The sequence below is a fragment of the Microcaecilia unicolor genome, chromosome 5 (assembly GCF_901765095.1).
Source record: "Microcaecilia unicolor chromosome 5, aMicUni1.1, whole genome shotgun sequence".
Lineage (NCBI taxonomy): Eukaryota > Metazoa > Chordata > Amphibia > Gymnophiona > Siphonopidae > Microcaecilia > Microcaecilia unicolor.
This window is the reverse complement of record NC_044035.1, coordinates 180,173-207,620: the sequence shown is the minus strand read 5'-3', so window position 1 is coordinate 207,620 and position 27,448 is coordinate 180,173. Positions and strand designations below refer to the sequence as shown.

The following is a 27,448-nucleotide window of genomic DNA, read 5'->3' as shown; positions in this document are numbered from 1 at the left end:
CAGGTCTTTCTCTGCCGTTATCTACTATGTTACTATGAATAGCAAACATACCCCCTTGTTTGTTAAGCCACGCTAGCGCTGGCAGTATGCTAATGCCGACACAGCCCATTCACTTTGAATAGGCTGTGCTGGCATTGCCGTGCGGCTTAGTTAACATGGGGGGGGGGGGGCATAGGTTGGCTACAGATACAAGAGTGCGGCAAAAATCAACCAAAGTATTCTGCGAATATCAATTGGCCATTTGGAATTTACAGTAAAGAATATTGTAATATTATTTGTAAATTGATTGCTGCCTGCACATATCATTTGTATAATGTATAATACAGTTACGTACATACCTACGGTTGGGTTTTTTGTTTGGTTTTGGGTTTTTTTGTGGAGAGAGAGCCTGTTGTTAAAAATTTACCGGCACATCACTGGATGGGAGCCTGGACCTTTGTTCTGCTGGGCAGTTTTGACCATACTGAGTTGTGACTTCTTGGAGTTACCAGTTCAATTTTTGTTTTCATATTTCTATTTCTAATTTGTGACCTGTATTTGGTGAGGGTCTGAATTTAATTCCCACTGATTTCATTTTTTTTAAAGATAAGAGGTGGGTGGGTGGGGGGGGGGAATTCACTTTAAAATTATTGGGTTTTAATGCATGTTATTTGTGGCTATGAAGATAACAGAATGTTTAAGATTTTGATTACTGAACTTTAAACACAATACTTGATTGTTAAATGATAAAATATATATCCTTAAAAAACTGATGGTGTGCCTTGACAATTTTTGCACCTTGTAAGTGTGCCAACAAGATGAAAAAGGTTGAAAATCACTGGTATAGGGAATGTATTCATTTATTCAGGATTTATTCTACTGCACTAATCTGATTAGCAGATCAACTACTACTAATCATTTCTACAGCACTACTAGATGTATGCAACGCTGTACACATTATATACAGGTACTTTCTCTGTCCCTAGAGGGCTCAAAATCGAAGCCTTTTTGTACCTAGGGCAACGGAGGGGTAGGTGACTTGCCCAAGGTCAAAAGGAGCTGCAGTGGGAATTGAACCCAGGTTGCCAGGATCAACGCCCAATGCATTAACCATTAGGCCACTCCTCCACTCCAGGTGGTTTACAGTCTAAAACATAATTCCTTCCAAGAACTACAGTATATGACAGAAAGATTCAACAAGAGATAATAGGTAAAGAGAGAATCATAAGATGGTGTGTCACAACAGAGCCAGATCATGGTACTGATCTCTAGTAGGATAGGATTGTTGAAAAAGCTGTGTCTTTATTTCAGATTTAAAATGCTTGAGAGATAATTCACTTCAGGCAGATAGGGGTAGGCTATTCCATAGTTGAAGGGCAGTAAAGAAAAATGCAGAACAACAGGTAGACTCATAAGAGGTGAACCTGGGTCCAGGAAGTACCAAATGATGGTCCCTTAATGATTGCAATAAGCTTATAGGGCGCATTGTTACAGAATGTACATATTGAAGAATGCCCATTCTAAACGCTTAAAAAGTGAGGAGAATTTTAAATTTAATACAAAATTCAATTGGAAGCCACTGGTGGTCTTGGAGCAAAGGGATATTGTGAACAGATTTATGCAAATGAAAAGGCATGTGGCCATATTTTGCAGAGTTTGCGACCTTTTTAGAGTTGATTGAGGAATACTGGAGTAAATATAAGCACATAAGCACTGCCATCCTGGGAAAAGACCAAAGGTCCATCAGGTCCATCAAGCCCAGCACTCTGTCTCCGACAGCAGCCAATCCAGGCCCGAAGAACCTGGCAAAAAACCCAAAATTTAATAACGATCAATGGACTTTTCCTTCAGAAATCTGTCCAGACCCTCTTTAAACTCAGCAAGGCCAGCTGTCATGATAGGACATTAGAAGCAAAAGGATGAGAGAATGAAAAGAGTCATGGTCAAAGGAGTTGTCTCAAAATTAAAAAAAACAAAAACACAGTTTTACAGATAGAGGCTACTTGGGGCAAAAAAAAAGTTGATAATCAAGAGTAATCCACAAATAATAGAATGAATCTACAGGTGTTATTGTAGTGCCATGAATGGAGAGATCAAAGGATGGTCAAGAAGGCCAGCCAGAGAACCAACAGACAGTCTTGCAATTCAGAATAAGCCGATGGTCTATCAGCCATCGAGCAATAGAATCAAGGCAAAGTTGTAGGCAGAAAATGTCAGGGTTCACCGAATTGTTATAGTGAATTAATAAAATATCATCTGCATAGAAGTAAAAGGAAACGGCCATATCTATGGTTGCCAGAGAGATAAAGAGATGAAAGAGAACTGGGAATAAAATAGACCCTTGTAGCATTTTGCATAGTAAAGATTTTGTATTAGAAGTAACAGAGGATATAACAACCTTACATGTTTGGTCCATCAAAAAAGATTCAAATATTTGAAGAACAGTTCCTGTTAAACCAAGTGAAGAGAGAAAAGCAACAGTGAATGAACAACAAGGTCAAAGGCAGCAGACAAATCTAAACACACCACAAGAGTAATGTGCCCTTGATCCGGTTAAGATGGATTGGCACTAATGGAAAGCTATCTTATCTGCAAACAACTTTTCTACATTCTTTGAGCAGGGGTGTAGCCAGAAGTCCATTTCTTTTATTTGGTGGGGGGGGGGGGGGGGGGGGGGGGCAAAGGTGGACTGAGGGGAGTAGGTTTTCTCTGGCTTGGCCAGTGTTCGGAAAACAGGATACTGGGCTAGATGGACCATAGGTCTGACCCAGTATGGCTACTCGTATGTTCTCCACCTCCCCCTGCCACAGAATACTACCATTTATGCATGTATGGGTACTTACAATCTCTAGAATACTAGTGTTTTATGCATGTAGAGGTACTTATACAATCTCTAGAATACAAGCGTTTATGCATGAGAAGGTGCTTCTGCAATCACTAGAATACTAGTGTTTTATGCATGTATGGGTACTTACAATCTCTAGAATATTAGTGTTTATGCATGAGCGGGTGCTTCTGCAATCACTAGAATACTAGTGTTTTATGCATGTATGGGTACTTACAATCTCTAGAATATTAGTGTTTATGCATGAGCGGGTGCTTCTACAATCACTAGAATACTAGTGTTTTATGCATGTATGGGTATTTACAATCTCTAGAATACTAGTGTTTTCTGCATGTAGAGCTACTTATACAATCTCTAGAATACAAGCGTTTATGCATGAGAAGGTGCTTCTGCAATCACTAGAATACTAGTGTTTTCTGCATGTATGGGTATTTACAATCTCTAGAATACTAGTGTTTTCTGCATGTAGAGCTACTTATACAATCTCTAGAATACAAGCGTTTATGCATGAGAAGGTGCTTCTGCAATCACTGGAATACTAGTGTTTTATGCATGTATGGGTATTTACAATCTCTAGAATACAAGCATTTATGAATGAGAAGGTGCTTCTGCAATCACTAGAATACTAGTGTTTTATGCATGTATGGGTACTTACAATCTCTAGAATATTAGTGTTTATGCATGAGCGGGTGCTTCTACAATCACTAGAATACTAATGTTTTATGCATGTATGGGTACTTACAATCTCTAGAATACTAGTATTTTATACACGTAGAGGTACTTATGCAATCTCTAGAATGCTAGCCTTTATGCATGTTTGGGTACTTATACAAGAGAAAGTTCCAGCAGGGTGCCTTCTTTCTATTCTGCAAATACATGGGTGACTTACATAGCGTATATTTGCATGCAGTCATGCACATGAGCAGGGCTTCCACGTGAAAGGCAATTCTTGAAGTAAGTGCATGCAGTTATGTGCCTTGATGTGTAAGTTCTCTCTCTGCTTTTCTATAACACAGCATGAAACTGCAAAGGCCATTGGCACAGACTCAGGAAGCCTAAATGGAGGTGCTCAGTTGTAGATTTTCCACCCAAGGGGGTAATGTTATAATGAGAGGTCCACGTGAAAGCAGTGGTATTGTAATCATATATTTGTATGTGTGGACACTTATGTAAATAGTCTCTTGTGAAACACTGAGCAGTGTAAGTGCACAACTTGATTGCATGGTGTTTCCTTTCATCAAGGGTTAGGCAGAGGTGGTGTGTACATGTACCATGTAATGAATCAGTACTATCATTTATATGCATTTTGATTACCATCTATTTACAGGTGTTTGCACCAGGACTGGTAGAAGTGATTGTGCCTTAAATCAAAGTGTGTTTTCAGCCAGTTAGGTCAGTATTTCATAAAGAAAAGCAGGCATTTACTTTTCTTTATAAATTAGGTTTTAGTCAGTACCCTGTTATAAATGACTCTCAATAGTAGTGTTGTGGTGCACCTGTGATGCCATTAGTGCCAGAATGGTATTTGTGACTTGTGGCTGTCACCATGGTAGGCACAGTGAGGTTTTGCATTCTCACTGACTGATGAGTTGCCATGCTTGCCATGTTTTTAGACTACTGCAATCTGCTTCTTGCTGGCCTCCCACTTAGTCACCTCTCCCCTCTCCAGTCGGTTCAAAACTCTGCTGCCCGTCTCATCTTCCGCCAGGGTCGCTTTACTCATACTACCCCTCTCCTCAAGACCCTTCACTGGCTCCCTATCTGTTTTCGCATCCTGTTCAAACTTCTTCTACTAACCTATAAATGTATTCACTCTGCTGCTCCCCAGTATCTCTCCACACTCGTCCTTCCCTACACCCCTTCTCGTGCACTCCGCTCCATGGATAAATCCTTCTTATCTGTTCCCTTCTCCACTACTGCCAACTCCAGACTTCGCGCCTTCTGTCTCGCTGCACCCTACGCCTGGAATAAACTTCCTGAGCCCCTACGTCTTGCCCCATCCTTGGCCACCTTTAAATCTAGACTGAAAGCCCACCTCTTTAACATTGCTTTTGACTCATAACCACTTGTAACCACTCGCCTCCACCTACCCTCCTCTCTTCCTTCCCATTCACATTAATTGATTTGATTTGCTTACTTTATTTATTTTTTGTCTATTAGATTGTAAGCTCTTTGAGCAGGGACTGTCTTTCTTCTATGTTTGTGCAGCGCTGCGTATGCCTTGTAGCGCTATAGAAATGCTAAATAGTAGTAGTTTTTGTGGGTGTTGATGGCACAAATGTGACAGATGCGGGTTCTGTAATTAACCTCACAGTTTTCTTCCTACCTGTAGGCTGCGCCATTCATTTCTGGGTGCCCAGCTTGGTGATGTGTAACAGACAACGGGCCACTAGTTACAAAGAACTCTTTGTTGACACAGTTTCTGAGACTCCCTGGGATGTGACCTAGAGGAAGATTATTTATGTTAACAAATGTTTCCACTGGTATACCACAGTCATTTGTGTTCCTTGAAAAGATGCATTACCTGCCTAGTACCACATTAGTGATAGATACTCAGAAGCAAGGCATTAGTGTGTAAGCAGTCTCACTACTGCTGCTCATTTTCACCAGACACAAGGGGGACAATTCTATGTCCTAGCTGCTGACACTTATGGACATACCCACATAAGTGCCATGTAGCGCGTATTTGCATGTAGCTCTACACAGGATGCAGCTTGGCTGGGACAAGGTGGGGCTCCCACTTATGCATGAAACGTACCTGCTGCACTCAGAGTGGAACTGTTTCTCACATAGTGGATTGCCCACTAACATTTTCGGTACTTTCTTTCAGTCATTTATTTTTTTTTTAATAAAATGTTTAATCTTTCCTTTGAGAGTTGGTAGTCGTCATTGAAGAACCTGTATGTATATGGTACCATCTCTGTCAGAGTATAACACCTTTTGTCTGCACATATATATAATATTCACCTAAACAAATTACTTTTCCTCCTTCTCTCTCTGAGAGGGAAGGACAAGGTCCTTGTTTTTAAGAAGTGGAGTCTCCCATTCCCGAGGGAGGGGAGAACTACAATGCTGATAGTTAAGAGGTTGGGGCAAAACAGAAGGAGTGCACTGTGTTAAAAGACTACCCAGACTGGGCACTCTGAAAGAATGAATGAAAAGCTTCTCCAAAGAGATGAGTTTTAAGTTTCACTTTAAATTTGATAGTATGGGTTGTAACTGTAATGATCTTTGGAGAGTATTCCAAAGAGAAGGGGCTCTCACTGAGAAAATAGTGTGTGTTCCTGAAAGATAGCATGATGGCTCGGAATGACAAGTTGATTCCGCTATGCGGATCTAAGTGTTCTAGTAGGGCAATATGGAATTAGAAGCCAGGAGAGGTTCCGTGGTTCATGATTAGATAAAGTCTTGATTTTAAATTTAATATGGTAAGCAATAGGCAACCAGTGTGCTTCTTAAAGATGTGATGTAATGTGATCAAATTTCCTAAACTTTTTGATCAGCCTAATTGTGGTATTCTGTATAATCTGAAGGTGGTGAATTTATTTAACCTTGATTCCTTGGTAGAGGGAGTTACAGTAGTCTAATTGGGATATGACTAGAGAATCAACTAAAATGCTAAGAGCTGAAGGAGATAGCAAAGAATGTATTGCGCAAATCATACGAAGTTTGTAAAAGCAACTATGAACTATTCAAGAGATCTGTTGATGGAACGAGAGGTCAGAGACCAGTAGGACTCCAAGGATATAGATTTTATATGCCTGAGGTACTGGAATTCCTGAAAGAAGAATCAGTAAGGGCAATTGTAGATTAGCTCTTTTGGAGAAAAGAACTACCTTGGATTTTTCAGGGTTCAATACTAATTTGTTGTTGTAATGGTTATACACTTGGTATTTAACCTTGTAAGTTCAGTAGTATCACAGGTGTCTAAGGGATAAAGGATCTGTATGGCATCTGCGTAGATATACATCATCAGACTGAGAGTTTGACCTAGGGTTAAGAGAGGAGACAAAAATATATTGGAAAGGGTTGGTGAGAGGAGGTATCCTTGAGGAACCCCCACTCCTGGCTTAAAAGGTGTAAATTGGTGAGATATGTGAACCAATCCAGTACGATACCAGTAATACCTACAGTAGGAAGACGATGTAGTAGAATGGAGTGATCGACTAGATCGAAAGCTGCCAAAAGATCTAATGACAGAAAAAGTATTGATTTACGTTGGTCTAGTATACAATGAAGAAATGTTAGTAATGCCTATCAATGAAGTTTCAGTACTGTGATGTTTCCTGAAGGTGGTTTGATTAGGATGAAGAGTCTGACATCGGTGCCAGGCAAAATGGTACAGACTATTTATAAAGAACAAAATTACACAGCATATTCAAAAACATGGATTAATGAGTCAAAGCCAACATGAATTTAGTGAAGGGAAATGTTGCCTCACCAATCTATTACATTTCTTTGAAGGGGTGAACAAAAATGTGGATAAAGGTGAGCCGGTTGATATTGTGTATCTGGATTTTCAAAAGGCGTTTGACAAAGTACCTCATGAAAAACTCCACAGGATATTGGAGAGTCATGGGATAGGAGATAGTGTCCTATTGTGGATTAAAAACTGGTTAAAAGATAGAAAACAGAGAGTAGGGTTGAATGGTCAGTATTCTCAATGGTGAAGGGTTCCCCAGGGGTTTGTGCTGGGATTGCTGCTTTTTAACATATTTATAAATGATCTAGAGATGGGAGTAACTAGTGAGGTAATTACATTTGCTGATGACACAAAGTTATTCAAAGTTGTTAAATCGCAAGAGGATTGTGAAAAATTACAAGCGGACCTTACGACACTGGAAGACTGGGTGTCTAAATGGCAGATGACGTTTAATGTGAGCAAGTGCAACGTGATGCATGTGGGAAAGAGGAACCCAGATTATAGCTACGTAATGCAAGGTTCCACGTTAGGAGTCACTGACCAAGAAAGGGATCTAGGCACTGTCGTTGATGATACGTTGAAACTCTCTGCTCAGTGTGTGGTGGCGGTGGCTAAGAAACCAAATAGAATGTTAGGTATTAGGAAAGGAATGGAAAACAAAAATGAGGACATTATAATGCCCTTGTATTGCTCCATGGGGCTACTGCACCTTGACTATTGTGTTCAAATCTGGTCGCCGCATCTCAAAAAGATATAGTGGAATTAGAAAAGGTACAGAGAAGAGCAATGAAAATGATAAAGGTGATGGGTCGACTTCCCTATGAGGAAAGGCTGAAGCAGCTAGGACTCTTCAGCTTGGAGAAAAGACAGCTGAGGGGATATGATAGTGGTCTATAAAATAATGAGTGGAGTGGAACAGGTAGATGTGAATCATTTATTTACTCTTTCCAAAAATACTAGGACTAGGGGGCATGGAATGAAGCTACAAAGTAGTAAATTTAAAACAAATCGGAGAAAATGTTTCTTCACTCAACATATAATTAAACTCTGGAATTCAATGCCTAAGAATGTGGTAAAGGCGGTTAGCTTAGCGGGGTTTAAAAAAGGTTTGGACAGCTTCCTAAAGGAAAATTACATAGACGATTATCACTGGTAAACGGCATTTTTGTTACAAAGAATGTGAATGGTGTTCTTAGCTAAGTCATGGGTGCTGAATTCGAAAATGAAATCAGTTTTTGCCTATCGGGCTCAGTTTTCTTGTGACACGCTACCCTTTTTATAAAAATCCTTGAAAACGCTGCATTTTGGTACCCTGCTGTGCAGGGCCGCCGAGAGGGGGGGGGCGGGGGGGACAAAATCCCCAGGGCCCGGGCTTTCAAGGGGGGCCCGGTGCCAGTCCCACCCGCCCTCTGACCGTCTGCCACCGGGCCGGCCCCCTGTATTTAAATCACCGCACGGTACGACTCTCCCTCTCACCTCCCTGTGAGGCGGAACTCCTCCCTTCGGGTCTCCTTCCCTCCCTGTATCCCGCCCTTGGGGGAGCAGCAACAGCAGCAGCGACCTCAGAGGGGGGAGGGGAGCGGCGACCTCGGGGGCGGGGCTGTGGCGAACTCAGGGGCGGGGGTGAGGCGGCCTTGTCCCGGGCCCAGCCAAGGTTCTCAGCGGCCCTGCTGCTGTGGATTAATTTAATTCAGCAGTTGTAATTGTTGGAAAAACAATTGAAATATACTAGGAATTACAATACAAAACCCTTAGTTTAGAAAGCCACCACCAGGAAATAAGGGAGGTTTGGCAACATTGCCCATGAGTCATGCTCAAACATGTTCAAACACATTCTGTTGCGTCAGTTGCCACCTGTATCTCAGCATTGACAGTTCAGTCAACAATTGCTGTTGGAAGTGACTGCTTTTAGTTCTACGTTTATGAAAGTTTGTTTTTGTGTCATTTCAGAAGAAATGCCTCGTACCTGTGCAAATAGCCCAAATTCTTTTTGTTATATCTGTGGAGAGTTTACTCTGAAATCGCAAAAACGAAAACTTAATTCTCTTGTAAAAAAATGCTACAAACTATATTTCGGGTGTAGGGTTGGTGAACAGGACCGTAAATGGGCTCCCCACATTTGCTGTTTGATGTGTGTTACACTCCTGACAGGCTGGTTAAAAGGAAGACGTCGCATGCCCTTTGCTGTTCCCATGATTTGGAGGGAACCAACGGATCACACAACAGACTGTTATTTCTGTCTGACAAAAATAGCAGGAATCACCTAGAAAACAAGGAAAACTGTGCAATATCCTAACTTACCATCTGCTATAAGACCTGTATGTCACAGTGAAGAATTGCCAGTACCAGTGCCTCCTGAGAATTTGATAGTGAGTGAAGATGAATACAGTGACGAACATGCAGAAGACAGAGAAGGGGATACGCATACCGACCCATCATTTCAGGACCTCTGTGAATTTATTTATTTTTGTTACATTTGTACCCCGTGCTTTTCCCACTCATGGCAGGCTCAATGCGGCTTACATGGGGCAATGGAGGGTTAAGTGACTTGCCCAGAGTCATAAGGAGCTGCCTGTGCCTGAAGTGGGAATCGAACTCAGTTCCTCAGTTCCCCAGGACCAAAGTCCAACACCCTAACCACTAGGCCACTCCCCACTTTTTGACACAAGGGGATCTCAACGATCTTGTTCGTGATTTAAATTTGTCGAAGCAACAGGCTGAGCTTTTAGGTTCGAGATTAAAAGGATGGAATCTTCTTTCTTGCAATACGAAAGGGAGTGTTTTTTGTGACCGACATGCTGTTTTTTCTATTTCTCAAAGGAAGGTGACATGGTCTTTTGTAATGATATCGAATCCGTTAGAACGGTTCCACCAGGACATTTCTCAAATGGAAAAGCGTTATCAAGGCAAATGGAATGCCGCAATGTTGTCCGACTACTGCTGGACCTTACGGAGAGACGTTCCCGAGGCAAAGTACCACAGGAAATCAGGAAGGAAATCTTTTTAGGTATGTTTCTTCACTTCTCTTTACTCTTATGTTGCTTGTATCTTTGATTTCTTTGTGAACTAACACAGTTTTTTTGGAACTCTTGTAGAAGAAGCGTGTCATTTTGCCAGATACATATAATAGCTACATACGCCGACACAAGCATTTACAAAAACCATTATCACATGAAAACTGAGGCTGATACAGAAATTCTGAAATGAGATCTGGATTCAGGGAAGAATTATCTTCCAGAAAAAAAGTTTTTTTTTGTAGACCAGTGATTAAAATGGACTTGGGGAAAATCCACTGCTTATTTCTGGGATAAGCAGCATAAAATGTATTGTACTTTTTTCGGATCTTGCCAGTCTCTGTTTCATTTTCTTTCTCATGAGCAGGTCCCCTCCAGAACAAATTTTGACACACTACTACATTCAGGCTGGAATCTTCTAAGATCAATTCAAAATAGTGCACTGGCAGCATCTCTCTGTGGGTTCTTTATCTGTACTTCTATAAATGGCTAAGGTGGTTGATGACAGATGGTGGCACCATGTCCTTTCTGTCAGTGGAAATTCTGTGTGTACTAAAGGTTTCGAATATTACGAGAGGTTAGGATTGTGCGTGTTTGGAGAGGTGCTACTATTTCAAGTACTGATGATAGTTCAACATTCCATGTCTGGATTTGATCAGCTAGGAGATGATAGACAATAATGAAGTTGGCTCAAAGTTTAGTAGGTCTTGAAAAGTCATGCATTTAGGTATAGGTACTAGGAGTGTTAATTGACATCGACAGTTAAAAAGAACTAGAGTGGGTAGAGCAGGGTACGGGAATTATTGCTGAAATAGAGATTAAGATAGCTGGGCTTGGAATGTTGAGAACAAGATCTAAGATATGTCCACCTTTAGGTTTAATAATGTGTTGAGAGAGATGTAAGTCAGAGAAGAGATCTGAAAGATCTTGAGAGAAAGGGGCATTGGGGGTATTGAAGTGTACTGAAGTGTAAGTGTATTGAAGTGTACTGAAGTGTAGTTAAAATGTCCCAAAATAATAGGATGAGGGGAATGGAGACAGAAGTCAGAAATTTCTGACGAAGATAGTATGATGTAGCTGAGGGCAAGCGGGGGAGGGCGGAGAGTGGTAGATTAGTAAAAAATCTAATATCGATGAGGTGGTAATACAGCATTTAAGGTATTCCAGAGAAGGCTGCTAAGAAGAGGTAAAGTTGTAGACTGATAAAGTATTAGAGTAGATCATAGCCACTCTCCCACCTTTACGGGTTGCACAATTACTGTTCAAGGAGAGGTAGCCAGGTGAAGACGCCTGGTTAAGGTATGCAGTGTCTGAATCTGTGAGCCATGCATCCATTAAAAAGAGGAGGTCTAATTTATGAGCAATGATAAGGTCATAAATGAGAGAGTGTAAGTAGCGCAGCAGAGAGATGTAGCATAGGAACTGTTGAGATGGAGGGAGGAGTATCTGATATGGGAATTTCTGTAAGCTGATGGGTCAGATGGAGTGGGACAGGTTAATGTTGAGAGAGCAATCAAATAGGTTTGGCCAGGCACATGATAAAAAAAGAGAAAACCAAACCAGAAGATGTCACTTCCGGGTGGGCAGGACTCTTTGCCTGATTAGACTGGTCTTCCACTTCCTTCTGCAAGACATCAATGATCTTTAATTTCTGCTGGACCTGTGCATTTCTGTGTTAGCACTCCCACTTTCTCCATGCTTTGCTCATCTATGCCTGAATGTTGGTAACTTCTGACCTAAGATCTGCCAAACTGCAGAATAATCCCAGCTCATGCTCAAGAACTCCTCTGTGATATGTTGAAGCGTTATTCCCAGACCTTCCTGTGACACTGATTTAACCAGGCAGGTAAGATCTAACTTGGAACACATTAGCTAATAACAGGACTCAGCCAGCATCCTGTTTATGTGATTTCAACATCATGTCAACTGTAGCTCTCACCCTGTATTGAAGAAATATGTTAGCCTTGCTAGCCCTTGCTCTCAGTAAAATACAGGCCAATGGCTCATAATAAGAGCAAGGCTTCTTAAAATCAAAATCACCTCTGATACAAAAGAGAGCTAGCTTGTGAAAATCAGTGATCACCTTTGACACAGTTACATTTCACTGTAGCAAGTGCTGAGCTGGCAAGGGAAGGGGTTTTTGCTCTTGGAAATATTCCTGGGACTGGCACCTGTGAGAAGTTACGAGCAAAGCTGTTAGGGCTAATGTACATCATTAGAAGGTCGGATGCAAGGGGGGTAAGCACACCAAGGGGAGGGGGTGGAGCGGAAGAGGGCAACATGCCCTGTGAAATCATCTCACAGATGGGCTCTCAAGAGATTTTGTTTATACTTAGGGCTTGAGAACATGTGAAGAACTGATAAGGGCTAGGAGCCCTGTTGAGACAGCTGGGTCCATTGGAACCAATGAAGCCAAAATGGTATATAAAGACCAGTCTTGAGGGTATTAGGGCAGACAAGAGAAGGAAGGCTACCAGAGAAGGCGGGTAATAGGCTACCAGAGAAGGCGGGTGATAGACGAGTCCTGAAGTGCTGTTCAATCCATATGAATACCTGCTTGCCTGTACCATCATTGGGTAAGATGATAATGCTAATAAACTATCTTACTATATCTACTGCACTTATAGAAAGCATATCCAATGATACATGAACAGCTAGACCATTTTACAATGCAAACAGTTCTGAAACCTTCATATGGAAATACCAATCCCTGTATATCCCCATCTGTCATATCCTCAACCTCTCTCTCTCCACTGCAACTGTCCCTGACACCTTCAAGCATGCTGTAGTCACACCTCTCCTCAAAAAACCTTCACTTGACCCTACCTGTCCCTCCAAATACCGCCCCATTTCCCTCCTACCCTTCCTCTCCAAAATACTTGAACGCGCCTTTCTCAGCCATTGCCTTGATTTTGTCGCCTCCCATGCCATCCTCGATCCGCTTCAATCTGGCTTTCACCCATTACACTCGACAGAAACGGCATTATCCAAAGTCTGTAATGACCTGTTCTTCGCCAAATCCAAAGGTCATTACTCCATCCTCATTCTCCTCGACCTATCCGCCGCTTTTGACACTGTTAATCACAACTTACTTCTCGACACACTGTCCTCTTTTAGGTTCCAGGGCTCTGTCCTCTCCTGGTTCTCCTCTTAGCTCTCCCATCGTACCTTCAGAGTACACTCTCACGGTTCTTCCTCCACCCCTATCCCGCTCTCTGTTGGAGTCCCTCAGGGTTCTGTCCTTGGACCCCTTCTTTTCTCAATCTACACCTCTTCCCTGGGCTCCCTGATCTCGTCTCATGGCTTCCACTATCATCTTTATGCTGACGACACCCAGCTTTATCTCTCCACACCAGACATCACTGCGGAAACCCAGGCCAAAGTATCGGCCTGCTTATCTGACATTGCTGCCTGAATGTTCAACCGCCACCTGAAACTGAACATGGCCAAGACCGAACTTCTTGTCTTCCCACCCAAACCCACTTCTCCCCTACCTCCACTCTCTATCTCGGTTGATAACAAGTCACTTCACTGGCTTCCGATCAGGTACCGCACTCAGTTCAAGCTTCTGCTACTAACCTACAAATGTACTCGATCTGCAGCCCCTCCTTACCTCTCAACCCTCATCTCCCCTTATGTTCCTACCCGTAACGTCCGCTCTCAAGACAAATCCCTCCTTTCAGTACCCTTCTCCACCACCGCCAACTCCAGGCTCCGCCCTTTCTGCCTCACCTCACCCCATGCGTGGAACAAACTCCCCGAGCCCATACGTCAGGCCCCATCTCTGCCCATCTTCAAATCACTGCTTAAAGCCCACCTCTTCAATGTTGCCTTCGGCACCTAACCACTACACCTCTACCCAGGAAATCTAGACTGCCCCAACCTGACATTTCATTCTTTAGATTGTAAGCTCCTTTGAGCAGGGACCGTCCTTATTTGTTTAATTTGAACAGCGCTGCGTAACCCTAGTAGCGCTCTAGAAATGTTAAGTAGTAGTAGTAGTTGTATATCCTTTATAATTACCCCCTCTGACTTCAGTCCTGGGGGAAAAAACCCAGAAAGCCAAGTTACTTTTAAAAGTGCAGGGCTGGATAGATAAGCAAGCTAGGCTTGGCTCGGCTCCCAGCTTGACCTTGAGACTGAATTACAGTGCTCGTTAAGGAGAACTGTAAAAGCAGTATGTAAAAAAATTAGTAGTTACAAGTCTGTTACTCTGGGAGCCACAGATTCTTCAACGAACAGCTGGGAACCTCCTGTTTAGGCAGCCATCTTCATCAGTGCTCACCAACTCACCCCAGTCTTTTTGCTGGGACCTAATACTGGCCAGCTTGCCCAATTGCCTTTTAACACTCTCCTCCATCTGCTGCAATCTCTGGCCCAGCCATGAATCTGATTGCAAGCCCTCATGCAGTGCCTAATCTCCTCCTTTAGCTCTGCCACCCACATCCGCATGCTGGATTTTGTCAGTGTTTCACCAGTGTATTGTCAGCACTTTTTTTGCCAAGAAGGATCTGTTTATTTCCTGGAAACCCATCACTTAGAAACATAGAAACATGACGGCAGATAAAGGCCAAATGACCCATCCAATCTGACCATCTTCTGTAACCCCCAATTTTTTCCGGCCGGGAACAGCCACTGTCCAGTTAACTCGCTTGTATGCAGCTCTCCAGTCATTTATTTATTTGTTGCATTTGTATCCCACATTTTCCCATCTCTTTGCAGGCTCTATGTGGCTTACAATACATCACTTAGAGGAGGGGCTGGAAACTACAAGAGGGTGAGAGAAGAAACCCAACGCCTCCACCGCGTGCATCTGGGCGGGGAGTGTGGGAGAAAAGATATCCTCCATGTCATAGGGCTGCAATTGAGGCAGTGTCCAAAATTCCGCCGCACGTCTTATCTACCGCGTGAACCGATACTCTCATATCACCCCTCTCCTCAAGTTGCTTCACTGGCTCCCGATCCGTTACTGTATACAGTTCAAGCTTCTCCTATTGACCTTCAAGTGCACTCAATCTGCAGCCCCCCATTACCTCTCTACCCTCCTCTCCCCGTATGTTCCCACCCGTAACCTCCGCTCTCAGGACAAATCACTCCTATCTGTACCCTTCTCCACCACCGCTAACTCCAGACTCCGCTAATACCAATTTCATAGTTCACAGCGGATTACAACTAAGAAGCTAGAAAAAATAAATCTAGGATGTTATCGCTTCCTGTTTGGTGGTATTTGAGGAAGTTCCTGTCTCCCAGCCAGTGTCTTTACAACAGGTCTCCTAGAGGTGTCTAGTGTGTGTTGCAGCCTTATTTCAGTTTTTCTCCTGTTCCTGCCTGCTCAGGCCTTGTTCCTGCCCTGCTTCTTGCCTTGCTCCAGCCCTGACTCCAAGCTCCAGTCCTGTCTTCAAGCTCCAGCCTTGTCCTGGTGTCTCACCCGCTGCCAGTCTGGGCTTAGCCAGCCCTTGCTATGGCTAGGTAGCATCAACTCAGCTGCGGCCGAAGGGCTCACACCACGTTGTGACAGCTTGCAAAGGCCAGGCGAGTCACCCGCCTTGCTGCTGCTCCTTAGTACTGTGACCTGTTTTGATTCTTATGGATAAAAGTGGTATACCTGCAACCGGTGGGAAAATGTGGGGTATAAATGTATTAAATAAATAAATAAATATAAGCGCTGGAATGGAATGGAAAGTTCCTTCCAATGCCTTTGCAACAGGTCTCCTTGAGTTGTCTAATGTGTGTTGCAGCCTTGTTCCACTTTTTTTTCTGTTCCTGCCTGTATCTTGTTCTAGCCCTGCTGCATGTTCCAGCCTTGTTCCTGACCTGCTTCCTGCCTTGCTCCAGCCCTGACTCCAAGCTCCAGCTTTGTCTTCAGTCCAACCTTGCCCAGGTGTCTTGCCCACCGCCAATTGTGGCCTAGCCAGCCCTTGGGTTGGGTAGGTAGCGTCAACACAGCAATGGCCCAACAGCTTACCCGGGTCATGACTGGGGATCTGCTTGGGAGATAGCCTCGAGGGAGCTCTGAGCTAGAGAGCTGCACAGGGACAGAAATCTTACCCATCCCTGCCCATCCCTATTGGAATTTTACCTGTCCCCATCCATCCCCGCAAGAATTTAACCTGTCCCCACCCATCCCACAAGAATTAAACCTGTCCCCACCCATCCCAGCAACACTTTAATGGTACATAAAAGAAAATTCCGGTCAGCTCTCTCAGTCTCTCTCTGGATTTGAGCCACAGCACTGCAGGCAAGGAAGGAACAGAAGTTGGAACTTGGAATACTTTGGTGCGCACATGTAAGATTTGTCTCTGATTCACTGGCACTGTGTACTGAGAGATCACCACATGCACACACCAGTAGGTCAGGACATCTGATGCTCGTGCCTGTGTCAGAGCTGAGGTCTGCGCATTAGCCCAAGAGCAAAGAGTATTAATAGTAACATAGTAAGTGACGGCAAATAACGACCTGAACGGTCCATCCAGTCTGCCCAACAGTCACACTCATTATCAATTCATGATTAAATCGAGTGTGATATTATATTGATTATGGTCTTTCTTTGGTGTTTCTGGGACATAAACCATAGAAGTCTATCTGGCCCTATCCTTATGATCCAACTGCTGGAGTTGTCGTCAAAGCCCACTCCAGTCGATTTGTCTTCTCATTTGTGAGACATAGACCGTAAAAGTCTGTCCAGCACTGTCCTCATCTTCTAGCCACTAAAGTTGCTAAGGGCCAGGTGCACTAAACGAGCCATTAATGAGCAAGTAGTAAACACTGGCATGCACTAAAGGCTTCTCCCAGTCAATTTCTGATCACGGTAGCAGCTAACGAAAACGGAATGCAGATGAGCAAATTAGTATTATCCTATATAATAAAACCCACCTCCAACGTTCTGAAGCTGACTGCGTGGACACAAGCCTTGAGGCATTCGTGCTTCTGTTGACGCCTCCCACTTCCGGGTGCGTCAGCAGCGAAAGTACCCAATCAAAACACAGCAGCGTTCGGAACGTTGGAGGTGCAGTTTCAGGCCTTCGCCACGCCCCCCCGAGGTCGCCACCCCTCACCCCTCCACCCACTCCCCGAGGTCGCCGCAGCCACTGCTCCACCCTCCACCCCCCCCCCACCCAGGTCGCTGCCGCTCCCCCCTCCGTCCGACATCAGCTCAGTTGCCATTTCCGGCCACTGCTGCTTCTCCTGTTGAGCAGCAGCGGCTGGTACAAAAACAAAAAAAAACAACTTAAACCTGCAAAAATGCTTTCAAAAAGGAAGTGGGGCACCGCAGGCAGCAATCAGCTGTCAGCTCTGTATCCGCTCCTCCTCTCAACTCTCATGTCGCTGCGCTCCTCCGGGGTTCTACTCCAGGGGCAGTGACGTGAGAGGTGAGAGGAGGCGCGGATGCAGAGCTGACAGCTGATGGCTGCCTGCGGTGCCCTGCTTCCTTTTTAAAATCATTTTTGAAGGTTCAATTTGTTTTTTTTGTTTTTGTACCAGCCGCTGCTGCTCTACAGGAGAAGCAGCACTGGCCGGAAATGGCAGCTGAGCTGACGTCGGACGGAGGGGGGGAGCTGCGGCAACCTCGGGGGGGGGGGGGTGGAGGGGGAGCAGTGGCTGTGGCGACCTTGGGGGGGGGTGGAGGAGAGGAGAGGAGCAGTGGCACGCTGGGGGGGGGGGTGAAGGGGTGAGCGGCTGCAACCTCGGGGGGGGGGCGTGGCGGCAAGGGCGGCAGGGGTGGAGCCTGAGACAACAGAGGGGGAAGGGGTCCTGAGGCCAGAGTGGAGGGGGTCCTGAGACCAGAGGGGAGGGGGTCCAGAGACCTGGGAGGGGGAGGGGGGAGGAAGAGGGGAGAGGGGTCCTGAGACCAGATATGGAGGGGGGAGCGGGGGCCTGAGAACTGAAAGCAGGGGGGGAGGGAGACCTGAGAGGAGGGGGGGGAGAGGAACCAGATAGGGAGGGGGAAGGGTCCTGCGACCACAGAGAGGGAGGAGGAGGGGGTCCTGCGACCACAGAGAGGGAGGAGGAGGGGGTCCTGCGACCACACAGAGGGAGGGGGAGGAGTGGCCTAGTGGTTAGGGTGGTGGACTTTGGTCCTGGGGAACTGAGGAACTGAGTTCGATTCCCACTTCAGGCACAGGCAGCTCCTTGTGACTCTGGGCAAGTCACTTAACCCTCCATTGCCCCATGTAAGCCGCATTGAGCCTGCCATGAGTGGGAAAGCGCGGGGTACAAATGTAACAAAAATAAAATAGTATCTGGCACACACACAGTGTCTCTCTCACTCTCATACACTGTCTACCACACACTCTGTCTCACACTGTATCACATTCACTCTCTATGTGTCACACAGTCACTCTACTACTACTACTATTTAGCATTTCTATAGCACTACAAGGCGTACGCAGCGCTGTACAAACATAGAAGAAAGACAGTCCCTACTCAAAGAGCTTACAATCTAATAGACAAAAAAATAAAGTAAGCAAATCAAATCAATTAATGTGTACAGGAAGGAGGAGAGGAGGGTAGGTGGAGGCGAATGGTTACAAGTGGTTACGAGTCAAAAGCAATGTTAAAGAGGTGGGCTTTCAGTCTAGATTTAAAGGTGGCCAAGGATGGGGCAAGACATAGGGGCTCAGGAAGTTTATTCCAGGCGTAGGGTGCAGCAAGACAGAAGGCGCGAAGTCTGGAGTTGGCAGTAGTGGAGAAGGGTACAGATAAGAAGGATTTATCCATGGAGCGGAGTGCACGGGAAGGGGTGTAGGGAAGGACGAGTGTGGAGAGATACTCTCAAACACTCACTCGATCTCATACACACTCGCTCTCACAGAGACTCTATGTATCGCACACATACTCTCTCACACTCTTATCTGTTTCACACAAACACTCTCTCTCATACTGTACTGTATCTGTGTGAAACACACTCACTGTGGCTCACATACGCACTCGCACACACTCTCATTCTCACACACACACTCTCTCACAGACACACTCGCACCCACACTCACTCTCTCTCTGTCACACACACACATTCACTCTCTCTCTCACACAGTCACTCTCACACATACTCTCTCAAACATACACGCTCCGAGGAAAACTTTGCTAGCGCCCGTTTCATTTGTGTATAAACTGTATTGTAATGAGATGCACTACCATTTTCCGATTCCCTTACCGTGAAAACCCCTAACGGGAGGTCTGCACCTCTCGTTGGGGCTGCTGTGAGAAAATCGTAAAGAAAAAAAAACATCCAAGTGCTCATCAGGGACGTCTAACACGAGCTGGACGTCTTCCTGCAGCTTTTGTGATGGACATCCTTCTTGGACGTTGTTTTCTTATATGCAATTAGAAAGGATTTCTCTGAAGAAAAAAAAAAGGACGTCCCTGTTTTTCTTACCTGCCTAAACTGACCACAAGCACGGTTCTCTCAACAGTCCCGTCCAAGGTTGTTTTCAGCTTGCGCCCCCCCCCCCCCCGCCCCCACAAGATCGGAACGTGCGAGGATGTCCAAATCAAAACTTTTTGGATGTCCCTCCCTCCAGGTCTCTCTCAGCCAATCCCAGCGTGTTTAGCTGTTAGCAGTATCAGCTAAACGCACTGGGATTGGCTGAGAGAGACCTGGAGGGAGGGACGTCAAAAAATTTTGATTTGGGCATCCTCGCACGTCCCGATCCTGTGTGTGTGGGGGGGTGCGCAAGCCGAAAGCAACCTTGGAGGGGACTGTTGAGAGAACTGTGCTTGTGGTCAGTTCAGGCAGGTAAGAAAATGAAGATACATACCTGTAGCAGGTATTTTCCGAGGACAGCAGGCTGGACATCATCACACATCAACATGCATGGGTCATCGTCTGCGACGGCCCGGAGGGGCCTTAGGCGCACGCCGCTGACGAGAGCGAGCCTGCTGGGAGTGAGCGTAAACAGGCTGTCAAAAGGTAGGAGTGTACCTAGGCCTATTATAGGAATAGGGAGCACTCCTTCTCCCTCCAAAAAACCTCCTAGTGGAAGAGGTAGTAGCAGAAGGCGTCCGGCAGGAGAGAGAATCCATTGCATTATGATGCTTCTTGAGGGTATCGACCGTATCCTCAACCTTCTTTCCAAAAAGATTATCCCCCCCGGCAAGGCACATCCGCCATTCGCTGCTGGGTCTTCTGATCCAGGTCAGAGACACGCAGCCATGAGAGTCTGCGCATCACAATACCCTGAGTAGCTACTCGGGATGCGACATCAAAAGTGTCATAAGCTCCCCTGGCCAGGAATTTGCAACACGCCTTCTGCTGCCTGACCTCCTGGTGAAAAGGTTCAGCAAGCTCCGGAGGGAGAGCTTCAACTAAACTGGACAGTTGCCTCATCGAGTTCCGTAAGTGAATGCTCGTGTACAGCTGGTATGTTTGAATCTTGGCGGTGAGCATTCCAGCCTGATATGTACGCCTCCCAAAAGAATCCAAGGTCCTAGACTCTCTGCCCGGAGGCGCTGAGGCATAGTCTCTAGTACTCTTGGCTCTTCTGAGAGCAGAGTCCACACCCATAGAATCGTGAGGAAGTTGGGCCTTCACCATCACAGGCTCACCATGGACTCTGTACTGGAATTCGGACTTCTTGTTGACAACTGAATTAGAGAGAGGGCAAGACCAATTCCGCAACATCGCTTCCCTGAGCATATTGTGCAGGGGGCCGTTGCAACTTCTGCAGGTGAAGGATAATCCAGGACCTCGAGCACCTCAGCCCTGGGCTTATCCACAACCTCCATGGGAAATGGAATGTCCTTAGACATTTCCTGCACAAAAGATGAAAAAGTAAGCCTCTCAGGTGGAGACTGACTTCAATAGGTGTAGGATCAGAAGGAAGTCCACAGGAATCTTCTCTCCCCATGAACGCTCCTCTTCGGTATCGGACAGAAGCTCTCGAAGAGCAGCCCGAACCCGAGCCTGTCTCGACTTCGAGGATCGACGTCCTCATGGGGGATGTCGAGAAGTCGACCCCTGCCTGGACTGCAGCGAAGCTTCCTCCACCGACGTCGAGGGAGAGCCGACCCGGATGGCAAGCGGTACCGAGGGCGGGGACCTCCTCACAGGAGATGGGCCAGACGCCGTCTCAGCAATAGGAACGGGTGGCGCAAGCACCTCCGGTACTGAAGCAGATGGACGGAGCAGTTCTTCCAGAATTTCTGGAAGAATGGCCCGGAGACGCTCATCGAGACCTGCCATTGAAAAAGGCTGGGGGGCCGGTGCAGGAGTCGGTGCCAGAATCTGAGGGGGCTCGAGAGCTGGTATCAGGCTGCCGTACAACCAATGCATTGGCACCTCCTGAATGGAGGGTGAGCGGTCCTCCCGGTGCCGACGCTTCTCGGGTGCTGACTCCCTCGTCTCCCCGGAGCTCTCGGTACCGTGTCTGGAAGGAGATCGATGGCAATGCTTCTTAGCCTTCGCCCGACGCCATTCATCGACACTCCTCAGTACCGATGAGGACATTGAATCCTCACGCCTCCTTGGGGCCGGGTCCGACTCAGGTCGGTCCCGGGGGGCCTGCATAGCAGTAGACTTCGAGACGGGTGGAGACCCGCTCGATGCCTTGCTGCTCCCAGCTCGAAGAGGTCTCTCGGCAGCCAATACCTGGACTCTCGGTGCTGCTTCCCTCAACTTCGATGCTGATGCCGCCGACCTCGGTACCGATGTGGATGCCGACGTTGAAGGACCGGACCGATCTGGATAAAGCTTCTCACACAGCGTCTCGAGCCACCTGGGTCCTTTTCTTCATCAATTTACACAGCTTGCAAGCAGCTGGAAGATGATCGGGCCCGAGGCACTGGAGACAGCACGCGTGGTCCGGTTGCAGCGAGTACAGCGTTCGAAGCCGCTGGGTGTCCTCGATGACATGGGCAGGAAAATAGCATCTGTGAAATCAAACGACTCGATTGTGCCAGATAAAAAGGCACAAAAAAAGGGAAAAAAGACGCGGCCGAGCGGCCTGACGACCGCAACGAAAAAGAAAGGAAACTTTTTAAAAAATGAGGAAAATTAAAAAATTAAGGGAAAGAATTCTTTTTTTTTTAATATAGAAGAACCAAATTAAAAATAATTTGAAAAGGGGCACGATAAATGCGGAAAAAAACACGATCTCCTGGGCAAAAGAAGAGGCAGAGAAAAAAAACACTACCCCTTCGCAGCGTGGAGAAAAAGAAACTGAGGGAAGCGTGTGGGCATTGCAGGCGGGAAGTCACTCGCGCATGCACGGTGCGTTGTCCCTGTGCGTGCCACGCCGCTTCTAGAACTTTTGAAAGTCTGGTCTCCTGGGCCGTCGCGGACAAGGATCCATGCGTTATGATGTGTGATGATGTCCAGCCTGCTTGTCCTCGGAGAAAAACAGGGACGTCCTTTTTTTTTTTCTTTTGGATGTCCCTCCCTCCAGGTCTCTATCAGCCAATCCCAGCACGTTTAGCTGTCACCAGTATCCCTGACTGAGCACTTGGATGTTTATTTTCTTCACAGAAGTCCTTCCTAATTGCCTGATGTAAGCCTGCCTTTAACATGCAAAGCAGTAAACAATGGAAATGTTACACAACCAAGAGCAGTAGCACTTAAGTTAACTGGGGCTCTTTTCAGCACTGTTTCTCTTCTGAGGTTCAGGCTTCTGACAAGTTTTCTGCTCGTCAGGGACGTTCTTTTTATTTTTTTGGCTGCTCTGCGCATGCTCCACCGGCCGACTGTTTACCGATGGAATAGAGAATGCAAGTGAGCTACAACGAGCAGCTCATTTGCATTCCTTTTCCTTGATGCATGCACGTTCCTTACCGATTTGCTAAGGGAAGGGCTTTAACGATTTTTTAGTGCATCTTCCCCTAAGCCCTTTCCAGCCCATCCTAAACCAGATTGCCATATGAGACACAGACCATACAAGTCTGCCCTGTATCGGCTCTAGTTCATCCTAGACAGAGTCGCCATCTAAGTGTCACTCGGCACATCCACATACATGTAGCTATTTAAGGTTAGATTGTTTTATAACTTCCATTTCCAAATTAGAGATCCTCTGTGTTCATTCCATGCCTTTTTGAATTCCATCACCATTTGTCTCTACCACCTCCTTAATGGAAGACTTTCCACATTTGTGCTGTTAAAGCAAGGACGAGACAGAACTCAAAGGACTTGATACATGGTAGATGAGAGGCTGGCACAGGCGCAGCATACACTTCCATGGAAACCCCGCAGGAATTGTTTTTCCATCCCTGCGGGAACCCCGCAGAACTACTTCCATCCCCGTGAACCCCATTCCTGTGCAAGTCTCTACTCTGAGCTCAAGCGTCCATTCTTCATTCTTTTAAGAACTTATCTATTGTTTGGTGAGTTATTTTGGACTGAGATGATTTGTTTATTTATTTCTATTTACATATGTTTTTATTTTAATGTATTAATTTTAATCTATTTGTTATTTATTGCAGTTTTCACCACTGATAAAGATATTTTCAAACTATGGTCTTGTGACCTGGATTGTCCACTGCTGGAAGCAGGATACTGGGCTAGGTGGACCATTGGTTACGTGGAGGGGCATAATCGAACGAAAACGTCTATCTCCATGGGCGTTTATCTCCGAGAACGGGTCCGTGAAGGGGCGGACCGAACCGTATTTTGGGAAAAAATAGACGCCCATGTTTTATTCAACAATGTGTGAGCTGGGCGTTTTTGTTTTTCAGCGATAATGGAAAATGAAAGTGCCCAGCTCAAAAACGAATAAATCCAAGGCATTTGTTCGTGGGAGGGGCCAGGATTCATAGTGCAATGGTCCCCCTCACATGCCAGGACACCAACCGGGCACCCTAGGGGGCACTTTTACAAAAACAAAAAAAAAGGTAAAAGAGCTCCCAGGTGCATAGCACCCTTCCCTTGTGTGTTGAGTCCCCCAAAACCCCCTCAAAACCCACTGCCCACAAGTCTACACCATTACTATAGCCCTAAGGGGTGAAGGGGGGCACCTACATGTGGGTACAGTGGGTTTGGGGGGTTGGACGACTAATAAGCATTAAGCAGCACAATTGTAACAGGTAGGGGGGATGGGCCTGGGTCCACCTGCCTGAAATCCACTGCACCCCCTAACAACTGCTCCAGGGACCTGCATACTGCTGCCAGGGAGGTGGGTTTGACATTTGATGGTGAAAATAAAAAGTTGTGAAACATCATTTTTTTGTGGTGGGAGGGGGTTAGTGACCACTGGGTGAGTCAGGGGAGGTCATCCCCGATTCCCTCTGGGGGTAATCTGGTCATTTAGGGCACTTTTTGGGGCCTTATTCGTGAAAAAACAGGGTCCAGGAAAAGTGCCCTAAATTCTAGCTACAAACGCATACTTTTTTTCCATTATCGGTGAAAGGCGCCCATCTCTGTTCGGGTGATAACCATGCCCCAGTCCCGCCTTCACCACGCCTCCGACACGCCCCCGTCAACTTTGTACGCTTCCGCGATGGAGTGCAGTTGAAAACGTCCAAGTTCGGCTTTCGATTATACCGCGTTATTCGTTTTTGTGAGATAAACGTCCATCTCCCAATTTAGGTCGGAATTTGGGCGTTTTTCTCATTCGATTATAAGCAGGATAGTAACATAGTAGATGACGGCAGAAAAAGACCTGCACGGTCCATCCAGTCTGCCCAACAAGATAAACTCATATGTGCTACTTTCTGTGTATACCTTACCTTGATTTGTATCTGTCATTTTCAGAGCACAGACCATAGAAGTCTGCCCAGCACTATTCCCGCCTCCCAACCACCAGCCCCGCCTCCCACTACCGGCTCTGCCACCTAATCTCAGCTGAGGATCCATTCCTTCGGCACAGAATTCCTCTATGTTTATCCCACGCATGTTTGAGCTCTGTTACCGTTTTCATCACCACCACCTCCCGTGGGAGGGCATTCCAAGCATCCACCACTCTCTCCGTGAAAAAATACTTCCTGACATTTTTCTTGAGTCTGCCCCCCCCCCCCCTTCAATCTCATTTCATGCCCTCTAGTTCTACCGCCTTCCCATCTCCGGAAAAGGTTTGTTTGCGGACTAATACCTTTCAAATATTTGAACATCTATATCATATCATCCCTGTTTCACCTTTCCTCCAGGGTATACATGTTCAGGTCAGCAAGTCTCTCCTCATACGTCTTGTAACGCAAATCCCATACCTTTCTCGTAGCTTTTCTTTGCACCGCGTCAATTCTTTTTACATCCTTAGCAAGATACAGCCTCCAAAACTGAACACAATACTCCAGGTGGGGCCTCACCAACGACTTATACAGGGGCATCAACACCTCCTTTCTTCTGCTGGTCACACCTCTCTCTATACAGCCTAGCAACCTTCTAGCTACGGCCACCGCCTTGTCACACTGTTTCGTCGCCTTCAGATCCTCAGCTACTATCACCCCAAGATCCCTCTCTCCGTCCGTACCTATCAGACTCTCACCGCCTAACACATACGTCTCCCGTGGATTTCTACTCCCTAAGTGCATCACTTTGCATTTCTTTGCATTGAATTTTAATTGCCAAACCTTAGACCATTCTTCTAGCTTCCGCAGATCCTTTTTCATGTTTTCCACTCCCTCCCGGGTGTCCACTCTGTTACAAATCTTAGTATCATCCGCAAACAGGCAAACTTTACCTTCTAACCCTTCCAGTATGGCTATTCTTAAGTTGGATATTTGATTTCTGGTTTTGAATAAAGTTTGTCTATTTTCTACATCTGTGCTTCTGTATCCACTGTGGTTTGTTCTTAAAAATTATCCTTAAAGAGGGCATGTTGCTGAATATCTAGATATATCAGTTAACTAGATATATTTGTTGTGGCATTATTCAAACTATTCTGCCCTAGGATTTGTAGTATGGAGTGTTGCCACGATTTGGGTTTCTGCCAGGTACTTGTGACCTGGCTTGGCCACTGTTTTGAAAACAGGATAATGGACTAGATGGATCTTTGAACTGACCCAGTATGGCTACTGTTATGTTGTTATGTTCTAAATTGTAGTGGGTCAACATTCTGCCATCGCAGTCAGCGTTATTTTTAAATGCTGACCATGGCAGTTAAAAAAACATTGATATTCAGCATCGGGCAGTTCTGTGGAAAGTGGTGGTATTGAGCCCACTATCTAGATAGCTAAATGGGTAAAGTAAGGAAAGCAATTCTTCCGTCCTGTCCGGATAATTATCTGGATAAAAGAAGGACAGCAACTCTTCTACTACTACTACTTAACATTTCTAGAGCGCTACTAGGGTTACGCAGCGCTGTACAGATTAACATAAATTGACATAAAGGACAGTCCCTGCTCCAAGGAGCTTACAATCTAAAGGGCGAAATGTCAAGTAGGGGCAGTCCAGGTTTCCTGAATAGAGGTATGATGGTTAGGTGCCGAAGGCGACATTGAAGAGGTGGGTTTTGAGCAAGGCTTTGAAGATGGGCAGGCTTCTGCCCTAACTATCCGGATAGTTCTCTGAATAAAGGAAGGACAGCAATTCTTCTATCCTAGTGATGATAGCAAGAACCTATACGAAACTTCTGGGCCCTCCCAGACTGGAAATAAGAATCAAGCTTTTGACACGGTTCCCCACAGGAGGCTCTTGAATAAACTACAAGGGCTGAAGATAGGACCCGAAGTGGTGAACTGGATTAGGAACTGGTTGACGGGCAGATGCCAGAGGGTGGTGGTAAATGGAGTTCGCTCGGAGGAGGGAAAGGTGAGTAGTGGAGTGCCTCAGGGATTGGTGCTGGGGCCCATTCTGTTCAATATATTTGTGAGTGACATTGCCGAAGGGTTACAAGGTAAAGTTTGCCTTTTTGCGGATGACACCAAGATTTGCAACAGAGTGGACACCCCGGAGGGAGTGGAAAACATGAAAAAAGATCTGAAGAAGCTGGAAGAATGGTCTAACATTTGGCAATTAAAATTCAATGCAAAGAAATGCAAAGTGATGCACTTAGGGAGTAGAAATCCAAGGGAGGCGTATGTGTTAGGTGGGGAGAGACACGGACGGGGAGAGGGATCTTGGGGTGATAGTATCTGAGGAACTGAAGGCGATGAAACAGTGTGACAAGGCGGTGGCCGTAGCGAGAAGGTTGCTAGGCTGTATAGAGAGAGGTGTGACCAGCAGAAGAAAGGAGGTTTTAATGCCCCTGTATAAGACGTTGGTGAGGCCCCACCTGGAGTATTGTGTTCAGTTTTGGAGGCCGTACCTTGCGAAGGATGTTAAAA

General features: G+C 45.8%; 1 protein-coding gene across 1 annotated transcript in view; it reads right to left on the bottom strand.

Annotated features, from left to right (window-relative positions):
* The window catches only part of CTBP2 (C-terminal binding protein 2), a 177,482-nt gene that overhangs the window by 8,212 nt on the left and 141,822 nt on the right, over positions 1-27,448 (bottom strand). Inside the window, exon 9 of the mRNA XM_030204693.1 lies at positions 5,151-5,268. Within this exon, the coding sequence (XP_030060553.1) occupies positions 5,151-5,268 (118 nt within the window). The remainder of the gene's footprint in view (positions 1-5,150; positions 5,269-27,448) is intronic.